The sequence below is a fragment of the Zophobas morio genome, unplaced genomic scaffold (genome assembly GCF_036711695.1).
Source record: "Zophobas morio isolate AGI-343-1 ecotype UQ-CSIRO unplaced genomic scaffold, CSIRO_AGI_Zmor_V1 ptg000022l, whole genome shotgun sequence".
NCBI classification, from domain to species: Eukaryota; Metazoa; Arthropoda; class Insecta; order Coleoptera; family Tenebrionidae; genus Zophobas; species Zophobas morio.
The window spans coordinates 7857632-7869500 of record NW_026972127.1 but is presented as its reverse complement, the minus strand read 5'-3'; the positions used below and the strand labels follow the sequence as shown (position 1 = coordinate 7869500).

General features: G+C 35.8%; 1 protein-coding gene across 4 annotated transcripts in view; it reads right to left on the bottom strand.

Annotated features, from left to right (window-relative positions):
• Positions 1-343: 343 nt before the first annotated feature.
• The window catches only part of LOC135133759 (netrin receptor UNC5B), a 241189-nt gene continuing 229663 nt past the window's right edge, over positions 344-11869 (bottom strand). For 3 of the 4 annotated variants that reach the window (XM_064062253.1, XM_064062256.1, XM_064062254.1), the window contains 2 exons: positions 6429-6686; positions 344-2442 (listed from right to left, as the gene is read on the bottom strand). In XM_064062253.1, coding sequence (XP_063918323.1) covers positions 980-2442; positions 6429-6686 — 1721 coding nt within the window. In that variant the 3' untranslated portion in view covers positions 344-979. The remainder of the gene's footprint in view (positions 2443-6428; positions 6687-11869) is intronic. The other variant, XM_064062255.1, reaches the window with a different exon arrangement.

Here is an 11869-nt window from a genome sequence, read left to right as displayed (position 1 = left end):
CAACTTACTTAGTAAAAATTTTGTCATTGTAGAATCCATTCCATATTTCTTATCAATAGTGAATTTTATCATTTTTCTTGCAATCAAAGAATATTTTGCTCACTGTATAAACGAACTGTCACCTTATTAAGGTTCAACACCTGTGTCTAGAGAAACTTATTCAAGACGGAAACCAAAATAATTCTCTTTCAGAATCCTGTTGTAAGGATCAAACGTGGGCCAATTTTTTAACAATCAATTTCATTTTATTAGCTTAGAGATAAATACACTCACCGTGATTTTGGAATGTATTTTTGATAAAGGTTGTGAAAAAATAATGCCTGTGTTTAAAAAATGTCATATATTGACTATATACATCATTATATATTCTAAAATACATACTAGATATCAACGTAGACCTGCCTCTAGTTACATGAATGTTACTTTGTACAAAACATCCTAAAATATCTAGAAAACTACTTTTGATTTTTCTGTATAAAACTCTACATTATATTTCGTTTCTCTCCACATTATGCCTTTTTAATGTCATACGTATGTACTTAACTATATTTACGATAGACTAAACATCTCGATTATCTGGTGCTTAGGTAACAAGTGAACGAATATTTCCAACTCGAAGCAAATAAAAACCAAAATTACAGTATTTGTATAGTTTCACTATATCTGGGCAGTGTCTTGTTGTACCTACTATTATGAATCAGTAAAGACTAAATTACGTTGAAAATATTCGTTGGCTGTTTTCAGCAAAGTAAATATCTACAACCAATTGCACAGTTTCAATTCTGGAACGTGGTCCGTTTTTTGCGTCTACCTAAGACATCTTCACCATTTTCAACAACTTATAAAATAATTTTATAATTTACATAAATCTAATAATTTTACAACCACAAAGCCAACGGCAAAGAAAGCACAAAACTTCGAATAAAACGACCAATTCAGTCCAATTTTGAAAAAAATAAATGCAGCAACAATGGAATATTTATAACCAGTTAGGTCCCAAACAATTATCTAAAATCGTCACAGCATCGTATCTTTCCATTTCGGTAAATATTTGTTTAAGCTCGGTCAAGGCGTTGCTTTGTCTGTGCCTGGCTTCCCACAGGTCCAGTATACAGTCGGTAGGTGAAGGTTTCGTTGCGAAGAAGTTAATATACCTATCAACATTTAAAGCGTGAGCTAACATCCTCCAGTCGTTCCCTCTGGGGGTCGGAGGATCTAAACATTGACAAAGCTGCTTCTTAATCTGCCTACTTAATCTAAAGTTAAAGTCATCACATGTAGATACACCTCTATCAGTTACTATTAAATTCTTGGCTAGTTTAATTTCGTCGGACTTATGGCTTTTGGCACTTTTCGAAGAATGCCCATGGTCGACGAGCCTTTTGGTCTCGCCCGATCGGTTGTTTTCACTTTGTATGGTCAATTTTGGCACCAATTCACCGTGGTGTAGCTTCCCTGAGCTACTCTTCCCAACAGAAACGTCAGTGTCGTCTCTACAGACAATATCGAAGATCTGGTGGTACTCGAAACCCTTCTGGTTGACCCGAATTTTGAAACTTAAACTTCTATTAATTTCATACCATTCTAGAGTGAACGAACAGTGCAAACTATTACTATTGGCTTGCCACAAGTGCTTAAACGGGATCTCTTGATAGTTAGAGCAAGGTTTACACTTCCACCCTTCACTCAACCCATCCAAGCTCAAACAAAGATTGTTCCCGCCATCCTGGAACGCAATAGACCGTGGTTCATCCAACAAGTACCCTCCCAGACGCTTCTCTTGCCCATACACCGTCTCCAAAGAGCTATCCGTGTCTTCCAAAACATACACCCTAACGCTATAATCTACAGAACTCTGAAAACACAACTTGGGCCCGAAAACCGCAAGTTTCAGCCTCTTCAGCGCGTTTCCCGTCGTCGACTGGCCCACCACGACGAACCGAGACAAGCAGTCGGTCACCAAGTAGACCGCTTCTTTGTCCAGTTGACAGAAGACGGAAGTGTTGATGGTTTCTTGGCCCAGAGTTACGGCGTTCTGCCACTGCGAGTCGCTGCAGTCGCTCTGGAGGACCGAAATCGACCAGTTGTTTCGGGTGAGCTCTGCACAATGCGGGACTTTGAGGATGACGGACTTGTTTAAAGAAACGTTGGGGCCGCAGGAAACTACGGGGCTGAGTTGGGTGAGGTTCTCGGCGAGTTTCGGTCGGAAACAGTCTTCGTTGAGTATGGACAGGAATAGTTCTTGCTTTCTGGTGCGCGAGATGGCGCCTTCGGGGATTATGAGGCTCACGCCGGAGTCGATGAGGTTGAGGAATGCGCCGCTGTGCGTCACTGTTGTGCTGGTGTAGTTTCCGCTGGTGGTTGGGGTTACGGCGTAGGCCGCCGGCAAGTTGGGGAGCGGTAAGGTGACGGATTCTGTGGCCACTTCGTACGTGGAGTCAGCTGGAAAGATAACGATTAGGGATGCTTGGACTGATGTGTTATATTTAAAATTGTTAATGGTCTTTCCAAAGTGGGTAATTTAATACAAGTGATTCATAAACTATACTAAATGGGCATTTCATCATCATTTGAGTATTTTTTTGTAAGTTTTTTTTTTGTTTTTCAAAATGTCAAGCAATTTATTGCTAATAAACTTAAAGATGGTGGAAAGTAGTATAACAAAATTTAAAAATTCTGTACCATCTCTATTTTTGAGAAATGATCATAATTTTACTTGAACTTTGTATTTATTTTTTGCCATATAATTCGCCATTAAAATTAAGCAGTAGTGCTTTGAATCACCCTGTATATTTAATAAAAATGTAGTGACAGATTTTTGAAAACTAATTTGAAATGCAATCTCTGATTGAACAATTTTTTTGATGACATCATTTTTTTGAGTACATGAATGAATTATTTAATTTTAGAATTACAAGATGCAACATTAGTATATCGTTAAAATATTTCGAAAAACACTGTTACCTTACGTAAAGAGGATTCTAAAATTTGATGATCCAAATTTAGCTTAAACTACGGAAACATTGTAACATGTTCCATTTGTCGAACTGCTAATTTCATGTTTTCTCGACGTTTCATGGCCCTTAGAATATGAAAAAGTAGATCCATCGTTTTCCTCGTCTATCGTCTGTCTTTTGTTGGCAGTTTATTAGAAAATTAGTTCGGAAACTACTGACTGGTGGAGGAGGATTTACACATCTTACACCCGAAATTTCAAAGTTGTATTATTTAAATTTTAAAAATTTCAGTATTTCAATGGACGACTGATTGAGAAATGAGGCCGAAATAACTTACGAGGGTCGAAATTTTCATAATGAAAGAGTATTAAAAATTGAGCTTTCTAAAAATTGGCTAAAAATCCAGAATCCAGACCGAGATTTTGGAAATATTTGCGTTGAAATATGTATATTTTTAATCTTAAAATTGGCGCCACGATTCTAGAAAGTGGTAAGGGTTATCGAAGAAATGAAACCGTCATGTCATTTTCCAAAATCGGTCTTATTCTAGGAACTATTAGTATCGCCCACCCACCCTCTATTTTCTTAGAAGATATGTCATTCGCCAAATCTGTTTTAGATTAGCAGGTACTAGTCCCGCCCACCCGCCCTCTCTTTCTTGGAGGGTATCTAATTTGCCAAAATTAATCTTATCTTAGCACCTAGTGCCAAAATCAGTTTTATCTTACCAAGTACTAATGAATTTTTCTTTTGTTGGTTTTGTTTTTGTTTATGATTTATATGTCTTATTAAATGTTCTTTTTTTTGGTTTATTTATTAATGAAAACTAACAGCTTTTTTTAAATATTTTTTTGGGACTCCCGACATAACGTACTGAAGAGTTACTCCGCACTTTCCAGATACCCGGCATAATAAAAAACAAAAAAAAAAGTATAAATAAAAACAGCGAGTTTGTGACAACTCTGAAATTTAACGTTCTAGTGGCCGAATTTGAATCAAATTTTCACGATGAAATAATTTGAATTTGAGAAAAATAATAATGAAAAAATCGTTAAACATAGGCAACCATGTGCACGTTGGCGCTTGGGGGTAGTTGGTAGCTCACTAGGGGATTGTTAGTTAGAGGGCGGTAGTAGTAGACAAGATAGCGGCATGGTGAAAAGCATGGTGAAGAGGACGCTGTAGGTTAGCTAGGTTAAATTAGTTGGCTTGGTAGTTAATAAAAGGGAGGAAGCCTTTGTTTAACAACAATTAATCGTATCGATGACATTACAGTTTTTCCCAATATGCGCAGATAATTGTTGCGGCTTTCTAATCGGAAAAAGTGCTAATTTTCAACCGTCGCTACACGTGCTGTAAATTTGTTTTGTTATTTGTAAATTCACCGATCAGGTTAGGATTTTAATAGTTAACTGGTTCTAACATAATGTAACAGACATTTACTAGGACATTTCATGAAATTCACTTAGTCAGGATAATACCCTTTGTTTACAAGTAATGAATAAGTTTCTGGATGCTAATACGTAAGTGTTATATTATAACACTTCTTAATTCTTCATACAATATTGGCTAATAGTTCATTTACGGCAGCTAAATTAACAAAATTCATTATATCGCGAACTGGGGTGAGGGTTAAAATAATTTCTTCCGTTAGGCAATTATCATTGTTATTACCATTACATCACCGAGGCATTTCCTCGCAACGCTAAAAATTACATCACCGAAACGCTATTTTTGTTGTGCTCTTGTTGACTGCCATAATTTTAAATTTGCCGCTATGGCGACGTATGCGTCAATAATAACTTGTGTATTTGCATCCAGTTACTTTAATTCAGATTTTTATTTGTTTTTATTAAATGTGTGATATTCAAATATTTGCATTCATTCAGAACGTTTAATTTGATTTCATTTAAATTTCATCCAAAGTTCAATAAGTTTTTTTTTTGGAGCTGAACACCGACTGAGATTCCGCCCCCTCTCACGCAGCTTTTTTTTTTGTCAGTGGAGGAATAAATAATTTTGTGTCCTCCATAAATTTTGTGTTATTATTTAGCGGTTCTTTTCGAACCTTGGGGTCCACCATTTGCATCTGAACGCATCCCACCTTTTTTCAAAAACACAACGTAGGGTGCCATTTTGTTAGACGATCACAGCCAAGGCCAAATTTTGATTTTTTAAATTTTTCGCGGACTTTAACAATTTTTTTCACATGGCAATTTAAGGCGGGATATTTGGGTTATCACAACTCTAAAAAGTACATGTATCATGTATTATCTCATCAAGTGGAATAATGGTATTGTGGACCAAAAGTCTTATTATTATTATAAATCAAGCCCTACTTTTGCAAGCATTAATTCCAAGCTAAAAGAACATTCTGTAAATTAACATGGGATGCATAGGTGCAGAGATAATAGAAACTAAAATTTGTTTGACCTGAACAATATAAAAGGCATCGTTATTTATATAATTATGTACATGATTAAAATCATTAAACAACAAAAAAAAAGTTAAAAATCAATAGAGTCTTACAATGCAGCAATGAATGCTTGTTTATTCAGAGATGTGGGAGGTATAGAATTCAATGCAAATAATAAAGTCCTGTTCAAAAGATATTTACACATCTTTTAAAAATTTTCTCTTTTTCTTTGCCATTGTTAGCGCATTTTTTTATCTTTCTATTCGCGTCTGAAAAAAGTCGAAGCTTCTCGTATAATAATCGAGTAATGTGCCTTTTTTCAAGTGGCTTCAACATCATTAAATTTGTTGACTTGTTAAGAAGCATTCAAGTCATCATTGTGCTCCATATAAGGATCGAAAATAAAAAGTACCAAATCAATATGTAACTTATATTTATATTTGTTCAGTTCGCCGTTATAATTAAATTAATAAAGTCCAAAAAAAAGACAACAACTAACATTTTATTGCCACATTTTTTACTTAGTGCACTTGACATAGAACTGAAATACAATTCGTAAACACCAAACTTGAATCACAATGCCAAAATTCGAACATCATTTTTATCTTTGTCTTTGAACACAGTATTGATTATTATTATTGTTACAACAATCAACACCCCTACTAAAAAGCCAATGACGTCATTTCCAACAATTATTAATTATTATTTAGCACCGAAATTTGACACCTATTTTTAATGATTAGAAAACGGATCCAACATAAGAATTTATATTTGTAGAATAATTGTATATGTAGAGTCCTGAACCACCTGTATGTACTAGGATTATAAAGTATCTTACAAAGTAGCATCTACCGCCAAAATATCAAATCAATTAGCACCCTTAACTTGTGCTACAGGTTGTTGTTTATTTTACATTAAAGCTGAGAACTAAACCTCGGTGTATATAACCTTCTCTAGTAGATGGCGCTACGACGTACTCGCCTTGGAAAGACCACAACGTTTACTTTTAACAATAACTGACAGTGGTATAGATCTGGTATTATCCATCAACTCACAATTGTTTGTGAAGCCACTCAACTGGCTCCTCTTCCCACTCGACGACTCCAACGTCGAGCTCGTAGCCGGTGACATCTGGATGTCGCTTCCGGACGTCAGATGGGGCACATCGTAGTGATGCTCGGACACTGACCTGGTCACAGATGTCGCTGGTGTGGTGTAGGGGTATTCATAGCACGGCGGGACCGTTTGAGTCAAGTCTGGCTGGAGGCTTAATGACTTCTTATCGTGCTCCGGGAAAAACTCCGGATGGTAATCTGAAACATTTACGACTTTAATAAGTGGAGGTTTTGGTTATAAAATGTTTTTTTCCGAGTAGCTCCACTCTATTACGTATTCGAAGCGAGTTACTTTGTGTTGAGTTTATTGCAAATTTAGAGGATGTTTTAGTGAGGCGATAATCATAAATGGGTGGTTTTAAGGCGACTTTTCTTAAGTGAAAATTGCCCGCGTGGGCTTTTATTAGCGACATCGAGCAAGGTAATTTCTGCTATCAATTTATAACCGTGCGCATTTGGGTCATTAAAAGCGTTATTAGTGACATTAATTTAAAGAATGTCGATTAGGTCGGGATTGTTTTTTAGAGTGTTGGCGAGTTGAGGATTCACTTTTCAGAGATCAGCGGCGGCGCACCATTTACTTAGCTAGATAGGAACTTTTTTTCTGAAAAATTTAAAATACGACGATTACCCTGTTATTTAAAAAATAACTTTATTGGAAAAACTGCACCACTTAGGAAACCACTTATCATCACCTAAACCTGAATTATTACATTGTCGGCAAAACCGTGTGAAACGCGGCTCGAAAATTACCGTTTTTAAAACTCTGTGAACTTTGTAATTACATTATTGTATGCCTATGGGTCCAACCTCTGTCGGCACCATCAATAGCTATTTTCGGCGATATGCTTCATGGTAAAATAAGCCATTAAGTGTACCCATGTTTGCTCTCGACTCTCTCTGACATTCGAAAACATGTGAGCACTCTCCTAGAGCAGCAGTCGTAAAATCGACGATTTGGAAACATCGTTAATCTTAAAGATGTCTAAATTGTAACTCTAGAACTATTTTAACGTCGCCGACCCCCCATTTAAATTCCCTCCACTCATCGTTTTTTCTCTTTTCGGTTAGCCGTCTATTTATGTGTGCTTCTGTTTTCGTTCTAGCGGATTAGCGACGTGGAGAAATTGGCGCATCTTACGATGATAGATCGTTCTAAGTCCGATGACTTATTGTATTCCAACTTCATTCATCATGCCGGTTTTGCGCCTATTATTAATGATACAAAGCCGGTATCTGCTAATTGTGGGAGCATTTAATGTCTTCCTCGAATGAATGGACTGTTTTGGCGGCATTTCTAAAATTATCGAAATGTGCCGGATCGAATGGAGCTGATACGTGAGGGCTTTGTACGACTAAATGGTTACAGAGAGGTGAATAATTACCATAATTGTTGACCGAACTTCATGTCGGTTAAATATAAAATTAGGGTTCGGGTTACACACAGATGCCAATCGGTTGGCTAAAATTAGAACCGGTAATTAATTTGGGAATCGTTAGTGAAGAAGTCCCTTGCCACTAATTAGGAGCAATTTGATTCATTCCTAGAATGTGTGTGGAAAATGAGCGTTCTCTTGAACTTGGTTTGTCACTTGATGACTTAGAAAAAACAACGACCAGTGAAGAATATCATGAATGCGAAAACATCGATCTAAAGGGTTTAGACTCACAATACTTTATCTAGAATTTAGTCGGCAAGTGACGTCATCCAATTTTTTAAGAGGATGAGTACTTGATTTGGTAACATTAGCTACTCTCCGCCTTTTTATTTTCTTGAAGATGAAGTGCCACGCATTTAATTAATCGTTATGGCAACTAAAATAAAAAGCTGATAAAAGTTGAGTCTCATATTTAGTGACAAAAATATGACAAATACAAATTACGCCACACTTAGCACAGTCTTAAAAAAATCTTTCTTTTCTTTTGAAAAATGATGTCCCCTGCTCTCAGCGTGCCCCCTAGCTCGACACCGCTCCATCATTTTGTCATTTAGGTAAATTACCGCAACGCATTCGACACATAACGAAGACCATGTGTCCCAAAAGCCATTCTTTACGATCAAAATTCACACGAACATCTGTCTAATACCGGATAACTCTATAAATAATCAACGAACCGTATAAATGATTTAATAACAGTCCATCAGGGACATAAATAACGCCAGGAGGCTCGAAAAGCGTACGAATATATTCTTAAACTACGCTAATTAAAAAAATATGATAAATAAGTGGACGCTCAATTAAAGAAATACTTAAGGTTTTATGGGCTTTTTAACGATGCTCCAAATGAAAACCACATGTGCTTACAAAGAGAATACCGATGCGCTGGTGTAATGATTTAAATTTAAAGAGTTTTGATGGAGTAATGATGTCGTTTCTGTCGACACGATTTTTGCTATTAATTATTGAATCTGATTGGGCGAAATTGGGTTATATTTGTTTCAACGCAGCTTTGGAGGTGGATGTGTCGAAATATTTACGTTCCAGGTAGGTGTTCTCGCTTTTGGGCTGGAAAATTTTTATTTTATATTTATTTTATAAAGTAGTTTTTGTCCCTCTGTTTCATTAAATGGGTCTGAGACGACTTTTGATTTAACTTTATTAGAATATTGTCTGAATATGAAATTTCACCGTCTTTACTGTTGTGTAGTAAAATGTGAGACACACACTGGTTTTTTGTTTTTCATTTGTCTGTTATAATTGTAATAAAAATAATGAGTGACCAAAAACGAGCTCGCTTTTTCAGTCCACAGCACACTTATCTGAATTTAGTAGTGTAGATTGTCATGATAATTCTGAGCCGAACCGTTAATCTGGATGCTTCAAAAGTTCACTGAAATAATTTAGTACATATATTACCTTATTAGAATTAGACTTAATCGTTTCAGTTTTCATCAATTATTGTCTAGACGGCGTTAGGTTTCTATAACCCCTGGGTAAATTCCTTCAAATTCGTTGATTTGGAAACTCACCTCACAGGATTCAGTATTCAAATATCAACAATCCGCGAATTGATCGGAATTTTTCAGCTGCCAATAGATCCCTTTCAGGAATATTTTCAGCGGTGTATTGTGCGAGTCCGAGTGCGTCCCGTGCGTGCGTGTGAATCGATTACGTAAACATAGGTTTCGATTTGATTTGCCTCCTTTATTTGATTTTCATCTGTTTTCTTATTTCACTTCTCCAGACCAGAAAAAGGTCAATCGAGTTATTTGCTTTTCGTCGTGCTGTGACCCGCAAACATGTCCTAGTACCGATAAAAAAATATCAGATACGATCTTACCATTAGAAGCCATGTTATATCGGTCGTGTTGTGTGGTTTGAGTCGTCTGGGCGATTTTCATGTGGGGGAATTTGACGGGGTTTCAGTTAAGAGTTAGTTAGTACGTGTTAATATGCACGGATGTGGCACAAGCGTTAAATAGTGTGAAATTTTGCCAAGCCGGTTTTTAGTAGATCAAAGGCCAGTCGTAAAGCTGAAGATTTTATGTATGTGATGCTTTATTGGTATGTGTCAGGGGTCTAATTTGGGTTCCTTGCTGTTCGTGATTTTTATCAATGATGTTGTACTACAATGAAGTTGCGTTTTAGTCTCATGTTGGTTTTGTTTAAACACATGTGGGGGAGGAAGCAGGACGAAGCTTTTTTTTGTGCAGATTTCGAAAAGTTTTTTTCTAATTTAATAAAATAAACTAATAAAATTTATTTATAATGGGCGTTGCAATATACTGTGTGTCAAGAAAAAGTCAAACATTTTTGAACTAATGTGATCTGAATTACTCAAATGACTTTAATTACAATGAGAAAAAATGTTTCAAAAAGTGTATTCAGTATTCGTATGTTTTTCTAATCTTTGACTAATCGCACATGGATAATAATTGATGTACATATTTCTAGCTGGTTGTTTTGTACTAAGATTATCATTCTTGTGAATTCTTCATAAAAAAAGAAGACTAAGACGTAGGTAAGTGTTCAAATTATCTATTTATATTTTTCACAAGAATGTTAAGTGACTAGTTTTTACTAGTTTTCATTTAGTGTTTTCCTAAAATTGTACTAAAAGGTTTGAAACAACAAATATACTTCGTTGCTTGTAAACAAAAATAAAAAATGCAAGTTATGAAGATCAAAAATCGAAAAAGAAAAACAAAAATTGTAATAAAAAGGTCAAAAATTCATCAACTGAGTAATCAGGCCAGGTCAGGTCAGGTTAAGTCAAGTTTGGTATGGTCTGGTCTGGTCAGGTAAAAAATTCATCAGTTGGGTAATCAGGTTAGGTCAAGTTTGGTCAGGTCATGTCAGATCAGGTCAGGTCAGGTCAAATTAAGTCAAGTTTGGTATGGTCTGGTCTGGTCAGGTCAAAAATTCATCAGTTGCGTAATCAGGTTAGGTCAAGTCAGGTCATGTCAGGGTTGTTGGAACAAAAAGATCAGATAACAACTAAAGTAGAATTCGCCTAACGAAGTAGAACTGTATCAAGTACAAAGTAATAGATGAAAGAATACTGACTGAAAAAAGTGGGCAAGTATAAAAGAGGGAGGAGATGAGAAAAAAAAAGTTGGGCGAAAATAAATAAAGTATTCTTAATCGTAACAAAGAGCGAGACAACGAAGGAAAACTGATGAAAGTACCAGAATTCAATGAACAAAGCAAACGGATGTTGGAATAGTGAATACAATAATATGGAAAAAATATGATAATAAAATGACTAGATTCCAGGAACGACTTGTAGGAGAAAAGTGGCGGATTTAAGTGAATTATTACAAAAAATTACATGTTTTGCATGTTTTAAGTTTCTTGTTGTCGAAATAAGTCTACACATATTAAGAACAAAAGTCAAATTGTAGCCCCGCCCACCCGCCCTATCTCAATTGTGATGAGTTTTTTTATTCGTCGTGGGCCATTTCTATACGAGAAATTAAAAACATGTTTTTGAGTATCGTATATTAAGAAAAATATAAAGCCAAAGATTAAACCCAACCCATATCTGCCCTAATCTAAGAAAGTAGTAATGAAGTTTTCATTCGTTGGCAGACCTATGGGCGGAGCCTAATTGCAAAATCCATATTTCCTTACAAAAATTTACCATTTTAGACGTGTTTTAATTTTCTAAGAATAAAAAAAAAATATCACAATTGAGATGGGTTGGATGGGCAGGGTCTACATTTAGATTTTTTTTTTAATGTACATAGTATTCTTTGTAAAAGACGACACTCAAAAACATGTTTTTAATTTCTAGTAAAGAAATAAGTATTTTGCAGTTAAGCTCCGCTCCCTTGATTCACAGCGAATAAAAAAAATAATTACAATTTAGACAGGGCGAGTGGGCGGGCTTACATTCTGCCTTTTGTTTTAATATGTGTAAACTTCTTTTCATAACAT